At 39.8% G+C, this 16,870-nt stretch overlaps 1 protein-coding gene across 2 annotated transcripts in view; it reads left to right on the top strand.

The window, feature by feature from the left end:
• phkb (phosphorylase kinase, beta) overlaps window positions 1-16,870 on the top strand; it is a 156,557-nt gene that overhangs the window by 111,859 nt on the left and 27,828 nt on the right. For both annotated transcript variants that reach the window (XM_084721285.1, XM_084721293.1), the window contains 2 exons: window positions 5,798-5,853; window positions 6,773-6,866. In XM_084721285.1, the coding sequence (XP_084577411.1) occupies window positions 5,798-5,853; window positions 6,773-6,866 (150 nt within the window). The remainder of the gene's footprint in view (window positions 1-5,797; window positions 5,854-6,772; window positions 6,867-16,870) is intronic.

Genomic DNA, 16,870 nt, shown 5'->3' with positions numbered 1-16,870 from the left:
ACAACAACAAAGATACGTAATGGAGGATATTTTACAGTTTAATTAAAACCTTTATTGTCCAAAAATGACATCAGGGCACACTGAAATAGTAGACTTTCTTGTATTTCTAGTAATTCGAAATAACTGTAAATACAAATAAATGAAGTCAGTACAACTTTGTTTGCAAACAGATGCCTGCAAGTGTTTTCTAAGTGTATCTTAATTAGGCTGCTCCTAGAATAAATGTGCTCCTTTTAAATTTTCTCTGGTAAACATGAATTATTCTTTCCAGGATGTCTGAAATTTGCTCAATCATTTCTTTCTCTTAGTACTCTCCATTTCTCTTACCCACTGAGGAGGACGAGACGTGAGCATAGATGTATTAAGGAGAACTGGATACTCTTTTCTCCATCATGTGCAGCTGTGTTGTTGTAAAGTGCTGTGCACTGCTAAAAAGAGGTTGCATTTAGGTATTGTATTTGTCAAAATATGGAGAAAAACACGAAAATTGTGACCTGGGGAGGAAACCAGGGGACAGCAATGAATCTCTTGGGAAAATCAGGAGGGTATGCAAGTATGCATATCGTCCAACGTATGTGCCGATACCGATATAGACTGATATAGCTGTGATAGGCCAGTCTGGCTCTTAACGGGACATCTCTAATTTCCCTCTCCCCTGTCAGACTCGACACCATTTCGGTCACACAGCATTGAAGTTTTTAGGGTGCCTCTGAGAAGGTTGTTTGAAGAAACATTTGAAGACACAACTCATCGTCCTCTCTGCGGTCGCACAGTCGTGTTGTCGCCAAGGTTCAGTCGCACTGCACAGAGGAGGGAGTGAGAGGCAGTACATTTCTCCCCTGTCTCCAATATGTATTTCCATATCTTCTCCTTCGCCAAATGAGTCCTTTGTCTGCTCAGAGACCAGCGCTAATGAGAGAGTTGCATTGCAGCATTTTAGAAGCCATCGCTGCCCCATTCATCAGCAGAGATTTGTGCTCCGACGTCTGTTTTTTTCTACTCAGCCACCCCCAGCTCCCCCCCCAAACCCCCCCCCCCAACCACACACACACTCTCTGATTTATGGTAACGAGGTTGCTGGCTAAAACCAGCTCTTATCGACCAAACAAAATGGCTTCCAGCTTTCTGTGTGTGTTTGTGTGTGTGCGCGCATACACACAAGCGTGCTTGTTTGTGTGTTGTGTTCTGTAACTGACTATGAATCTGAGCATCTGTGCGTGACGGTATCAGCGTTGTGTGCCCTCATGTGCACAAATATTGCCATGTTCTATGTGTATGCATGTGTGTATCAATGTGTGTGTGTATGTGTGTGTGTCTCCACAATGACAGCAAGATGAAAGGACACTGTTCCTGTGAGCATCAAGCTGCTGCCTGCTTCCTTAAATGGCCCTGAATAGACCGTCACTCAGTGCATTGAAGACTATCTTCTCTGCTTACGACTGACTTTGCCCATGCACACAAGCGTGTATAAATTGCCCATATAAATCGTACTTCTACAAGTAAAGAAGGAGAAGATTAAAGGCCCTGAAGGACACGAACAGAGAGACATTTAAATGTGCATGAATATAACAAAACACACAACCAGTGGTTAGGAAAAACGCAAAACAGAAAGAAAGAGCTGCAGCCTTGTTAATGCTCATAAAACTGTCATGAATAAAAGTAATCGTAAAACAACACATGAATGTGATTTTTGTCAAGCAATAACACAAAGAATTATAGTCACTCACAATTAAAATGACTGTTGGTTTAAGAGGAAATGAGTAAGAGATACAAACACACAAATGAAAGTATCTTTCTTTGCCTGAGAGAAATGGTGATTGGGTACAGATACTTTCCATTTTTTTCTGTTCCACAAACACAATACTGGCTTTTCTAAGTGAAAATTTTAAATTCAAGTTTCATTTCACACTCACACATTTGCTTCATTTGCATGCCATTTATTCCATGTGATGTATTCAGGTGCTCCGCTACAAGACAAACAACTGTGATGTCTCTTGTCTGTGTTTGTTCCCTGATTGTCCACAAGCCCAAAAGGCCTGAGATGACTGCAGAGAAAAACCTCTGAAATGACTGTTTGTTCCCTCTTTTTTTCCTCTACATTGTCTTTCATGTTGTGTTTCACCCTGCACTCACACTTCAGGCAGCGTGAGTGATGTGTTACTGTATTATGGCCAATTGTGGCTGTCTGTATGTAGTAGTGCTAGTGTAAGTGTTGCCTTGATGCGCTCCTCCTGAGGCCACATGAAAGCAATGAAAAGCGGTGTGTTTTTATTGCTTCAGTTCTGTTTTCCCTCGTGTTACCTCATTTTGAGGAGGCCTAACTTGCTAGAAAGCATTATTTATGTAGCACATCAATAAATGTTTTTATTTCATCATTATTTTATCCTTATATTTTAGTCATTGAGAAGTTCTTTGTTTATTGTCTGGCCATGTCGTTAAAAAACCTGAAGAGATGTAGTGGAAAATGCTACAATGTGAAGCCATGTGCTCTGACTTAGACTAGTGGTTGCAGTTGAATACTTGAATACTATTCCATGAAAACACCAAAACCAAAAATGCAATGCAACAATTAGTCCACATCTCCATTGTTTACATTTTTGAAATAATTTGGTGAAACAGCTGGGCATTGTAGTTTTTAGCAGGGGGTACTCAAATAGGAATAAATAGTGTGTTGGTGGGGGACAATTTTCTGGGGATTAATAGACATTTGTTCTATTTGAGAGTGATTATAGTATAATTACTGTACAGCGGCAGTACAGTGTACAAAGGATTGACTAAAAATAAATTAGTGTGTGTGTTCATGGTAATGAAGTAATATAATAGTTCCATATTATAATAGCTTTTGAACAACAGTTTGAGCTCTTTTTGGCGGAAGAATAAGGTCAAGCTTTGGATAAACAGACTTGTTATAATGATCAGTTCATTGTTGGTTTTGGTAGTGGGTGAACAGAGGGGTGGCCACTAAGAACTGACTCATGAACACCTCTTCTAAATCCAAGATGAAACTGACTGAAGGGTGGAAAAAAAAGCGCAATTACAAATCTGTCTTCTACTTGAGCAGCATGGATTTATCAATAGCTTGCACAGCACAGTGAGCCTGCTGATATTTCAGAGCCATGGTCGGAGCCATAGATTCTAACTTGCGGGAACCTCAGTCAGATAAAGGATCAATAAGTCAGGCAGACTAACAAATTCCACTTAAGAACCTCTCTGCCCTGGCATGTCGTCCATCTTTACACCAACGATTTTGTCAGCCAGCCTGAAATCACAGAATGCGGCCATGGCACACTTTCTAAATTTATGTAACAAAGAGAAATCTGAGTTGCTGAATCACCTAGAGTGACACAAAAACCTCAACCAACATGCTGTTTGGACAGTGTGAGAATCTGATTTGTTATTGGCAGCAACTAATAATTATTCTTACTGTCAATAAACCTTTTTCACGGCAGTCATATTGATGTGAAATAGCAGGGTGAGTACATATGTAACCAGTGATACTATCTAAGGTCCCATTTTATTTAGTGTAGCAGAGCCTTTCCAGTGAGCCAACAGGCACAACAGCTGCCTGACTCTGTTAAATCTGAATGGAACAGAACCTCAATTAGTATCAGTGGTAACATCTGTCTTTGCATCACTATTTCTTGTTGCAATTGCTGCTGTGAAAAAAGTCTATTAGTCTGTAACATGTTGCAATGACTGTCAAAGGCCCGTCACAGTTTTCCATAGCCGAGTGACTTCTTGAGATTTCTGACCATTAATGCTGTCACTTTTCCTGAGGATATGAAATATTATGATATGAAAGTGAGAAAAGCAGCAAACCCTCACATTAGCAAAGCTGCAACCAGCAAATGTGCAATCATTATTAAAATATATTATTCAACTAATTTTGCATTGCTTCACTTATGGAAAAATGTAATCATAAATGCCATGCTTTTTATTTCTTTTTCTCTGTGTTCTACTTTTACATTTAAGGTCATTTCTGCTCATCTCACTGTGTGAGCACCAAAGTGGAGAAAATGTCCTTGCTCTTCTCTCCATCTCTGCTCTTCCTGTTACATTTCCCTCATCCTTTTTGATTCCCGGCTCCCTCCACCCCGGCCTGGCACTCCCACGTCTCTCATCAACCTTTGTTGGTTATTCAGAGTTTAACTTTGATTTGAATTGTGTGAGCACAGACGTAGCAATAACACAGACTATAATGTCATTTTATAAGGTAGTGAGCTGAATTCTGATTTCAGTCACTGCCCACCCACCCTCCCCACCCCTCTTTCTCTTGCTCTGTCTCTTTCACACACACACACACACACACACACACACACACACACACACACACACACACTCACACACACACACACACACACACACACACACACACACACACACACACACATACATTCACTCAGGTTTCTTTTGGGGACATTACATAGACTTACACTCATTCCCTGGAGACTTACACTAACCCTACACCTAAAGGTCCAGTGTGTAAGCGACATAATTCTACAGTAGCTCACAGTAGACAAAATGAACCCTGGCTCTAGATACAGCCTTTCATGAGTTTTGCAGCCACTGTAGGTTCTTCTAAATGCTTTGAAGGGGAGGGTGAGGCAAGGTTTTTACAATCTGCAAGATCATCACTAGATGCCACTAAATCCTACACACTGGTCCTTTAACCACAGATCCAAAAATCAGCCTTTCCAAGTCTGCTTGCAAGCAGTTACTGGTCTTAAGTCTGTTCACAAAGGAAGCCTATGTCAGACCAGGCATGCATACACACCAGTGGGTCAGAAATCTACTTGCCCAACATCAATACTTACTTGCAAATTGTCTTATTAGTGGTTATTAAATAACAACAAAGACTAAAGTTCATTGACATGTTTAATCTGGGACTGTATTGTCTATAAAATGTCAATAAATAGTGAAAAATGTCCATCACAGTTTTTCAAAGTCCAAGATCATGTCATGATGGTTTTGTTGAAACCCAAAGATATTCAGTTTAATATGATAATAAATGGAGAAAAGCAGGACATCTCCATATTTGAGAGGTTGAAAACCTCATTTTCTGCTATTTTGCATGATGTCTAATCAGTTACCAAAATAGTTTAATTCTTTTGCCAGATTTACTTGCCCGACATGTCATTTTAATTGCCCTGGTCCTTATTGTTGAGCCCTGCACACGCATTAATCAATTATTTTTAATTCAGTGCAGATAAATGCTCTTCTAGTGCCACATTAAGAGGAAAAGAAGGGCAGGAATGATTTTTATAATTTGCATTTTGAGAATATTGTTGAAATATTGATAATAAAGTTGAAATGGTATTTCAATTTTATTCCTGAAATTTCAACTTTGTTCTCATCACGTTGACTTATATCTCTACATTTTAACCTTCCTGTTAATGTGCAAAATAAAAGTAATGCTCTTTCTCTCACTGATTCCCCTTATAACTAGTGCTGATAGGTATAGGTCCATAGGTATGTATGAAGTTAACAGCATTACCAAAGCAAGAAAATAAATGAATAACAAAAGCAAGAATATAAAAACAATAGTGATCATGTAAAACAGTAATCTTAGTTAACAAACCCTAACAGAATTAAGTTATGTTGTAAACTGGACTGAGAAATAACAATATGAGCACTTGGATCTAAATGTTTGTAATCCATGTGTACAGATTCAACAGGTCTGCATTGGTTCCAGTGTACATTTACTGTGCGAAAACACATAAAGTGATGTAACAGAACCACTGATGTGACATGTACCAGAGATGTGGTTCACATGTTAATCTCTCTGTCTCTTTCACAGGGTCCCATAGTGAATGATGTTGTGATTCACGTGGCGGTGATAGCAGAGAGCCAGAGGTAATGTGCGTGTATGTGTGTGTGTGTGTGTGTCTCCTAATGTGTTGCAGGCCATAAAGCGAGGACATTTTCTGCTCCTCTCTCTCATTCAGCCCTCTCAGTGCTGTAATTGTGGTGAGCTCATAAAGCTGGAGCTCAGCCTGACCTCTGCCATCATCTGTCACTCTTCTCATTTGTGTGCTCACATTCATGCGAGTACGTTGGTGTGCGCACACGCTCAGATACATGTGTACGAGTGTGTGGGTGTATGTGTGTCAAGCAGGGTCAAACGACTTTGTGAAGCTTGTTAACCTGTTGCTTCAATTATTGCTGCTGGCAAGTCCCCATCAGGGCTCATGCATCATCTTTCTCATTGCAGTCCACTCGTGCTCTCCAATATTCACTGCTGTTCAATAACAGCTAGAGCTTCACTGTAGATAGAGATTTACAATAGACCCCATTTACATGAGTTTTATATTTATAAGAACATAAGGCCAATGGTTATTAGCCTTCTATTGATACAGCTATAGTTTCAAGAGCTGTAGACTCATAAAACTGCAGATTTACAAGGTAAACCTGTATAGACAGATTTAAAGGTCAACAGATGCTGCAGAATCACAGCACAGTAGATTTATAAGGGGATAATTGCATTGTAGCCTAGATAAAGAAACGATTTTCAATATGAAGCTAGAAACAAGCAAATGCATATTTTTGTGTGGGTGATTTGAGACTAGGGTACAAGGGTTGTGTATTTCTCAAGCAGCAGGTAGTGAAGGCAATTATCCAGTCTGAAAGGGCACCACTGCTGAAAATTAGTGAACAGCTGCATAGAAATTACATAAAATTATTGATTTAATATTCTAATTGTGTGTGTGTGTGTGTGTGTGTGTGTGTGTGTGTGTGTGTGTGTGTGTGTGTGTGTGTGTGTGTGTGTGTGTAGACTGCAGGTGTTTTTGAACACCTATGGCATTCAGACCCAGACGCCCCAGCAGGTGGAGCCCATCCAGATCTGGCCTCAGAAGGAACTGGTCAAGGTAACTCAGACACACTGGTCACACATTGGACAGTTACCAAATTAACAGACTGTTAACAAGGCCCCACAGCCCTTGGATGCTGTTGCTTGTTGTTAAGTGTGCCACAAATCCAGGGAGCAAACCCCGAGAATAGAAAACCTTTTTTGGCATTTGCACCAGGTGAGCAACTCTCATTGGACAGGATGGGCGCCATCTTTGCGTGCTGTATCTAGTTCATTATAATGCATCTATGCAGGATCCATAATAAGGGAACATCAGCATTCATTATTAGCTACATACATGTTGCTATGCTTATTCGTTGCCATGTAAAGACTGAGGCTAAAGCTGCATTGTTTTATGCTACTAGTTTATTTGTTAGTAGCTGATTATACATGTAGATGTACATAATACATAAGAAAAATGTAATTCAGACTTATTTTTTATTTCTTCCTTACATAACACTGCTCAGATGGTGCCATGCCATTTTTCTGAAGGTCCATTATTCTGAAAATCCAATAGTTTAAAAAAAAGTCCTGTTGCTCTGAAAATACACACACTCCCTATATAACACATTAACTCTAACAACTAACCTTAACAACTGCAGGGAGAGTGTGTGTTTTGGGAGCAAAAAGCATTTGTTTTTGGAATAACAGGCTGTCAGACAAATTGGCTTTCCGTCCAATGGGACATTGTTCCAACCATTGGGGTCTCAGAATAATGGGCCATCAGAACAATGGGCAGTCCTCAGACGATAGTTAATAGAGTGATACTAGGCTATGCATGCTATAGATGCTAGGCTTATAGAGAGAAGTTACTCTGACAAACAACACAAAGGTTAGATTTCTCCTTTATTGTCAGGTTTTCAAACAGTCTGTTTTGCTCACATCGGGAAAAAAAGAATCAAGACGAACTGATGAGTTTGACAAAGTTACCCCAGGTGAACATTCCTGAATCCAATACAAAGCAGGACAGGGACATTTATCTGGGACCGATGTTACACCAGCTCTCCGAGTAGTAACACAACCTGTAACCCTGCATAACAATGTAATTATCGAATGATATCCTGGGTATTGGCCTTGTAAAGGCTGCAATGTTGTGCTACTGCTGAAGGTAAGTGATTAGCCAGGCATGCTAACATTTGTAGCTCCCGCTGGAACAGACAAATGCAGTGTTCATCCAGCCCGTCCTCACCAGAAAATCAGGCATCTAGGTCGAATGTGCAAGCAGCGTATTCCAACTCATATAGCCGATATTTTTAGATGTCAACCTCTAGTGGTGGGTTATGGCTCTAGCAAGTGACTTATTATTTTGTGTTGATGTGTTTCCCATTCTCACCAGAAAAAACAAGCGTATAGGTCGAGTCTGCAAGCAGTTTAGGATTATGTCACATGATTTATGTAACATCAAGGACCGGCAAGCTGCTGGTACTCTACACCCGTAATATATATAATTTAGGAAGTCACTGGCAATTAATCTATTCTGTCATGAAGTTCTTACATTTTTGGTTTTGTGTTTTTGGTTTTGGAGGAGTTATTGAAAAGACACCGTTGTCCAAGCTAATTACTTGGTATATCGCTCTTATTGCAACCCCATGCAGACTGCTTTCTCTTCATGCTTCATTATGTGCAGAACTCTAGAGCTTGAAAGACCTGCTGTGCCTAGTTACAGTTGCTAAGCTATCATTGGACAATCACTGTTCAAGGGAAAGGTTTTGCAAACGCTCAATTGAAACCTCACTGATTACATTTCAGCTGTTACTGTAGCTATCAATAACCCAACAGAACTTGGCTTAGTCAGTCCATTTGCTTGTCAGACCAAGATTTCCTGCTCTTAAGATTTTCCTCTTGATTGTCCTATCAATCACAGCAAGGCTGCGGATTGGTTGGGGTGATCGATCGGTCGAACGGTGATTGTTCACGTTGATTGATCAGCTTAATGGTGGAGCTGTCACTATGTCACTCTGGCAAATGGGGCTTAGGGGCTTCCAGATTTGCTCTCAGAAGGGTGTGTTAGATAATCCTGTAAGAAATGAAGGATAACCCAAATGTTTTGATATTCAGAATGGTTCATTTAGGAACACTTCCCTCATTGCCTTAACAAGTGCCTCACTCCTGCATTTGAATATTTGGAGGTCAAAACAAGCAGACGAGTTGCTGGGACTGAGGAGCTTCTGAAAAGAATATAAAAGAGCTGTAAGATGCAGTTGGATAAAATCCCAATAACTGTGAAAAATTCAGAGAAACTGTTTATTTTAGATATTTGAAAATAGGGTGGTTTTTTTAAATGAGCTTAATACTGTAGATACCAGCATTATGACAGTTAATAAATCTAATCAAAAAGCCCCATCATTTGTTTACTCTTTTAGATATCAATCTATCTATATTTTCAACAAACATGTCTTACCCTACATCTTTTTATCTCTTTGTTGTTAATAAGTCACTTAAGCTTGAATCATTTCTCCAGTTCACCTTGGTGCCTTTCTGATGTAAACTGCACTGTCATTACTGTGATATTCTGTTGAAGTAAAAAGATTATGACTCTGTTTATGAAGGATGCTAGAAAAGGTAAATCTGCATTTTAGCAGTAATGCTACTCTTACAAGTCAAATATTAATGTTTTGTGGAAGCCCAGTTGCCACAGAAAAGTGAAATTTACTGTCCAAAACTTTCCAAATCCTATACCCCTGATTTGGTTTTCATTATTCATATTTTGTGCTCTGGGCATTAGAATTTCATCAAATCTGAATGGGTGAATCTGCTTGTCCAAAAGAAATCATTTCAGATCTTATCAAAATCTTATCAAATTTATTCCAGTGCAACTTTAAGTAACAAAACTCCAATAAACCAAATATTTAAAGGTACGATTTATTGGGATTCTTTTGGTAGAATATTGCAGAAATGGAGTATAATATTCATGTATGTATGTGTATTTAAGTATGTGTTCCTTATAGTCGCTGGAGTGTTTTGTTTTCATGACCTTAGAATGAGCCCTTTGTATCTACAGTACTTACCCAGTACTTAACTATCTTGGAACTGGATCCAAAATGAAGCAATACCACATAAAAATTGAAGTTGAGAAAACTCAAAATTTCAAGGCAACTTCTACTACTTTTGAGTTTTGAGCTAAGTTTCAAACTCTGAAATTGCTAATAATTTGTTTCTAATTTATGTTTCTTCTTTAGAGAAACTTGAATCTTTGAATTCTATAAACCAACAAAAAGTTGTATTTCAAAAACTGTTGAGTAAACTAAAGTAAATGAAGGTTAATATTTTAATATTTTCAATTAAAATCACTTGATTTTCAGGCACTCAAATAACAGCAAAGTTCACAGCTCATTCTGACAAATTTTTGAAATACTTTTTTTGAGTTTCTAAAGCTGAAACATGTGAATTTATCTAAAGAAGAAAAGTACATTTTCTCAACTAAAGACTATAGGGAGACAAAACTTTTTTTTAAAAGTTTAAAGTTTAAGGGTTGGAGTCAGAACTCAAAAAGCTGTTGCAGCAAGTTGCCTCAAAATTTTGAGTGATCTCAACTTTTCAAATTGTATTTTTTTTACACTCTAAGGAAGGTTCGCTGGCTAAAAAAAAGAGTCGACTCTGCCTGGATGAAAATACTGCCAATCTTTTGTAGGTGTAAATATTCCAGTGACATCTGAATCACGTGTTTGGTTACTTGATTGTTAGCAGTAGAGATATACGCTGTCAGTAACAGGGGAAAGAACTCCCAGTCTATTGAACATTTTGTGAGTAACAAGTCCAGCACTAGCTGCTGTTTCCATCCTGTCCACTTTGCTCCTTTCATCTACAGCAGATTACACCATTTGTACTGTCATATCTGTGACACCAGCCAATACCTCCCTTCCAACTTCTGTTTCACTCCCATCCCATCCGTCACTCAAACCCCTGGTCTCTCCTCTAGATACTGTCCTCCATCTGCATGTGTGTTGTTTGAAGTCTGCTATCTCCCCCGTCGTCTGTCTCTCCTCTGTCATATCCATCACTCAAACCCTGGTCTCCTCCCTAGCCTCTGTTCTTCATCTGTCATGTCTGTTATGTGGCATCTAATCTCTGCGCCACCTTCTATAAACAAACAATTTCTCCTATCGTGTCATCTCTCTGGGCTCTCTTCTTTACTCTAGGCCTTTCTACCTTCTGTCCATCTCCTGCTGTATCCGTCGCATCTGTTTCTCTAACAACGCTCTCTCCTCGGGGCCTACACCCTGCCCCGCCCCCATTATGTCCGTTACACCAAACAACTCTCCCCTCCAGGTCTATCATCTGCCTTTGAACTGTCATACCTGTTACTTTTTCCGTCTCTCCCCTCTGCCTCTTTCTGCTACGCAGTGCTCAGCCTCTCCGATGGATATGCAATTGTGAGTCAGAGCGGGCGCTGTGCGGAATATTAAATCCGAAGCCCAGCCAGACGTTCTCTTCCTCGACAGAATCTGTTTATCTCGGAGTCACCACCATCTCCGGTGCTGCAGGCTGCATTTGCTCACCTCACCTCGTCCCTCGCAGCCGTTTGATTGTGTTGACAACAGCTGCCTGACGATGGGAGAGTGGCAATTACATTTTGCAATGTGTTATTCCCACCCGTACACCCTAAAGCTTATCCCCTTTCAAATCACAGCTTTGCCCAAAAATAGCCTTCCTTTTAGCTGGTTCTCTCCATGTTTCATATCTGATAGCCAAAGTGGACAGCAGGGTGGACGGCATTTTGTTTGTAGAGGCTCTCGTTTTCTCCACATGTTGCAGTTAAAAGCAACACCTGTCCAAATGAGGACAGGACTTAAGGTCTTAAAAGACCCTTATGGGGAACTCCAGTATTTTTCCACCTGGCTCTTATTCTAATATTTTTGCCAAATATGATTATTGGTCATAATAACATTTTATTACCAGCTTTTATCACCAGTTGGAGATTAGGGAAATGTCTGGCAAGTCCCAATTCAAGTTCCACGTCCTAAACTTTGAATTTCAAGTCATAAAGAAGCCATAATCAATCAGTGAGTCTTTACTTGTATAGCACTTGTTATAAACAAGCACACACACACACACACACACACACACACACACACACACACACACACACACACACACACACACACACACACCAAAAGGAAAGAACTGTAATTAAATAAAGCACGAAAATAAGAACAGTATTCATTACAAAGAGGAACTGTCATAAGTGGGGAAACACTGTTGGCTGAAAACTAACAATAGAAAGATAAAATCAATCGATGCATATAAACTCTAAACATTAAATATGAAATAAATTAAAGGTTAAGTGTATAAAGGAAGACAGTATGGAAGCTAAAAATGAATATGTTATAATAATAATAAAATTATATAACAATTAGTAAAACAGGAAAACAGGCAAACATTTATAAATAAATAATCAATCAATAAACAGGTTAAGTTCAATTAAATGCCAGACTATAAGTGCAGGGCTTGAGTTTGCTTTTAAATATATGGACACTCTCTGTGGCCCTCAGGCTGTTTCACAGATGTGGACCATATTAATGAAAAGATCCCTCACCCTGAGATTTTGTTCTGACTTTGGGGATAAATAAAAGGCCTCTATCAGAAGACCTGAGCGTTCTAGATGGCTCATAGTTTTATAAACCATTTAAAGGACCTTAACATTAATTCTAAAGCCCACATGAAGCCAATGCAGAGACTTTAAAATTGGTGTAATGTGTGCTCTCCATCTCGTCCTGATTAGAGCACATGCAGCTGAATTTTGTATTAAATGTAATAGAGCTATATTTTCCTTTGGAAGACCAACATTACAGTAGTCAGTTCACCAGGTAATAAAAGCATGCATTATCCCCTTTAAAATCAAAATGGCTGAATGTGCATGCTTTTTGCCAAATTTAATGCAATTTTAACAACATAACTTCAGCTTGTGCAACTTGTTATTTGTGCAACTTCAGATGTCAAACGAAGCTGGACGTTGTGTCTCTGTATATCATTTTCTACCTGCAATTTTTGCAATTCACTTTTTTGACCACAAACAACTTAAGTGAACAAAATGACGATTTTGGTATCATTTTTTTCCCTTTTTAGAGATCAGTAACATAACATTAGGTCTTCATGGTTCTCTCCTGCAACTTGAATGGATGCTGTTTGATTGGTTTAAGCAAAGTGGATTTAAGTGTCGACCAGGAAATCACATTAACTGTAGTTGGTTCAAGAAATGAACTGACTTATGGCACACTTTTTAAAATAATATACTTTTAATATTTGGGCTTGGGAGGTATCAAGTATTTTCAAGTCAGTGGGCTCAAGTCCAAGTGAAGTCACAGTACAAACCTACTGTAGTTGTTGCACAGTTGTCACAAGGTAAATACAGAAAGTAGTCACAGCTATAGAGCAATTAACCATAATTATCTGGGGACTACTTTCTGTGTTTTCGTCAGACACAAAGTGAGGTCAAGAGAATTTCATTTTTGTATATGTACATTGCTCCTATGACTGCCATTTCTGCATTTCCAAAATCCCTCCACAATGTTACCACGACCAACAGTTACAGTGGACAAACATTTGATGAGTTATTTGTTGCTGTAATCATTTCTCCTCTCCATACTGGAATCCCTGGCCTCCTAACCTGAGTACAAGGGTCAGACTCTGCAGTCACTGTTTTGTATAAAAATACAGTTAAAAATTCATCAGAAGCTAAAATGGGGCTCTAGCAGACAGAGTTAGTCAAATCCGATGGGTATCTTCCAAAGTTGGTCTTTTTAGTGCGAAATCCCTTCTTTGTATTACTGTCCCTCCTCCACGGCCCGATGAAATGCTGTCTGAAGAAATTTTGTACTAAAAAGATTCTAACTTTGAAAGTGACTTACTTCATTTTACTTACAGCGACTGCAGAAGCTTTTAGCTTCACCTGGAGAAGGACTGTGGATTTTGACGCCCAATTTTGTCCCTTAGTCCTTGCTCAGAAGTCACACTAGTAAGGGTTTACTTCAAGTGATGCACAATTACAGCAACTAACAACTGTTTCAACAATACTCACATATGAGGATGTGAGTATTGTTTTAAGTGAAACGCGAACAATTACATCTTCAATGTTTAACTCATCTATCCCTCAGCCCCCATCCCTGTCCCAGCCCTCTTCTGTCCACCAACCAACAGAATAGAAACACCGAACACAGCGTCCTTATTTAGACAGAACATCTTTCACATTATATATCAAGTGAGTCCACATTAAAATTGAGTTTGGTTGTGCGTCATTGAATCTTGTTGATGATAATTCCAGGTGAGAAATATCCCCCCCAAAAAGCTCAGAATCCAGTGAATACTATCTTCTTGGCTGCAGATATGTCTGACAGCCAGACTTTGTGTGCTTCTTCTGTAAGGAAAGAAAGTGAATCGTCATTTAGAAGATATACAGCAGGGTCTAATGGTACTGTACCTTCATTAATCCTGTAAGGCTATTAACAACCTTCCCCCCAAAATCCCAAACCCCTGGACACTCCTATATAACATGTATAAAAGAGCTGATGCTTCCATGAGAGCAGAATGAGCAGTATGGGTCAAGTATCGGCCCTGTTTAATCTTATTCTCAGTGTGAGGTTTGTTCTATGACAAAATTTCAAGTGTATACACTGTTTTTTTGAAGCACCAGTAACATAATTCCAAATTTTATCCTAGTCTAATCCTTAACAGACATTTTTTGGGGAAAACCAGTGGTAAAAGAAACAGTCTCTGAAGGTTTAATCCCAAATTCAACACACACACTCGCTATCAGTTTGAGCTGTTTGGGAAGTTTCTGAACCCCTACCTGCACCATGCTTACTCTAAGTCCCTCTGGATAACAGCATCTGCTGTAAAAGTAAATCTGTTATGCACATTCTGTGACACCAACAGTTACATTTACACTTTTTGGGGCCGCGGCTATAAAAATGCGCAGGAACCTCTTCCTGTCTAAGCACCTATCAAACTGAGGAATGTCCCTATAGTGAATTAAAAGTTTGGCAAGAGGCTTTGACAGTAAATAGTACATTTTCACACCTTGAAGCTGCTGCAGAAGTATAAAATACGGCTTTTAAATACAGCTTTTTATTATCTCTCCCACCTGTCAGGCTTGCTGTTTGTGCTGCGGTCAGTGGAAATGTGAGGGAATGAAAGGATGCTTTGATAGGCTGCTTGCGTGTTGTCCTTCTTCATTGGTATTCTGCAGGCAGGAAGTGTTGGGTGCAGAGGTTCCTCCAACCTCCCTTGGCTTTTCTCCTGCAGGTCTCATCCCTGTCTGTTAGGGAAGTGATTTGCAATGCCACTTAATCCTCAATTAACATTTCTCTCTTTTTTTTTTTTTTTACATAGAGACTGTTTCTTTACCTCTCTTAGTGTATTTGCTTTTAATTGCCCTAACCCTTGCTTCCTCCTGTTGTGTTCAGCTCAGCCTCTTCAAAACAGTGAGGAAGCACACTGGAGTAGCAGAGCACCACCTTTTGGTTGACGCTGTGAATTGCGGTTGGTTTGAGGTGGAAGAATGCGGCATGGAGGGCTTGATAGGCAGATTTCCTGCAGTGCCACTTGAGTGTGTGGGTGTTCTGATGCTGCTTCACGATAGGATGGGATTTAGATTGGAAGGCATTTAAATTTAGAATTTATAGGCTGTCACAAAGGGAATAAGTACTCAGGTTTCACACTCAGCCAGACACATCAAAAATGCAATTCACACATGTACGCAACAGTACAGACGCTTCAGCTCACACCACACAGACATACACACATATAAAGGGTAACCCGCGAGCGTGTCCGAGCAAACAGAGCCGAGAAATCAATGTCCATCTTCTTTCTCTTTGCATCTTCGAGTCGGTGCACTTTGACAGCAGGCGACACAGCGGTAAGGAGCTTTTATCTAAAGCACCAAAGAAATGCTCTGGAAACTGATAGGCTGCAGATCTTGTGCTCTCCCTGCTGCCATCTCTAAATGCCTTTCAGAGACGGCTGAGGGAGAAGGCCACGACCTTTTCCGCTGCTTTGTTTTGACGAACTGTGGAGCCCTTTGATGAAACAACTGGGTAATTACTGCAGTCAAAGATTGCTATTTATCTCTATTGCTCTGTATACCTGAGTAATTGTGCAGCGGGGTTTCTAATGCCACAATTAGTGCAAAAACTTCAAGTAAAATAACGCTGTCGTTTTGAGCTGAATCAGACTGAAAGATCTAAATTGAACCTGTGGGAGAATTCTACTTTTTCTGACTTGACTGACACCACAGAATTTCCTCCCACCAATTAAGTGTGAAACTTGACCCCAGCTTCTCTAAGCACATCTTCTTCAGCCAAACCCTGTCGGAGTTGAGTGTAATGTCAAGCTCCCAGCCTCCGTACGCTGGGTGTCCTCCACTGCTGATGTTAACATTTTTCAGCTCATGAAGTTGCTTTATGCTTGAGATCTGACTTGACTCAGAGTTTTCATCTTGAGACTGTGGGAACAGGCTGACTCATGAGACATGACTTCTGACCTGGTTAAACTACAGCACTTCTGCTGTAGAGCTGGTGATAGTATGGAATTACAGTTTGTAATGCCCACCTCCAATCTATAGAAATGCTGGTGGTGAAAGAAGCATTGGAGCATTGTATTGAGTAGTGTGGTGCTGTACCTGTGAAAAAAACAAAAAACATCAATCTGAGATCAAAATATCTTTAAGTCAATGAGTGATCTCACTGATTTCTTTGTCTAGAAACCAGGCTATATACTCAGTCAATCCACACCAAGAAAAAGACTGCTAGATATTCTGACCTGTCCAGCAGGTACTCTGGTGATGCATTGTAGCACTGCACTTCAGATGACTCACAAGAGACAGATTATAAAGGGAAAGGTCAAAATCAGAGCGCCCAGGGCTGAGATACACTGACTTTTACTCCAGGGGTCAAGCTCTAAAATCTCTGGATTATACATTTCCCATAATGGCAGTGTCTCCCAGGCCAGACCAAGATAAAACTGACGACATCATCAGGGTTATTTGACCAAGATCCTCCAGAGCCACAGAAGACATAAAACTGTTTT

This window comes from Lutjanus erythropterus, chromosome 1 (genome assembly GCF_056507025.1).
Source record: "Lutjanus erythropterus isolate fLutEry1 chromosome 1, fLutEry1.hap2, whole genome shotgun sequence".
Taxonomy (NCBI): Eukaryota; Metazoa; Chordata; class Actinopteri; order Lutjaniformes; family Lutjanidae; genus Lutjanus; species Lutjanus erythropterus.
This window is presented reverse-complemented; position numbering and strand designations above follow the sequence as displayed.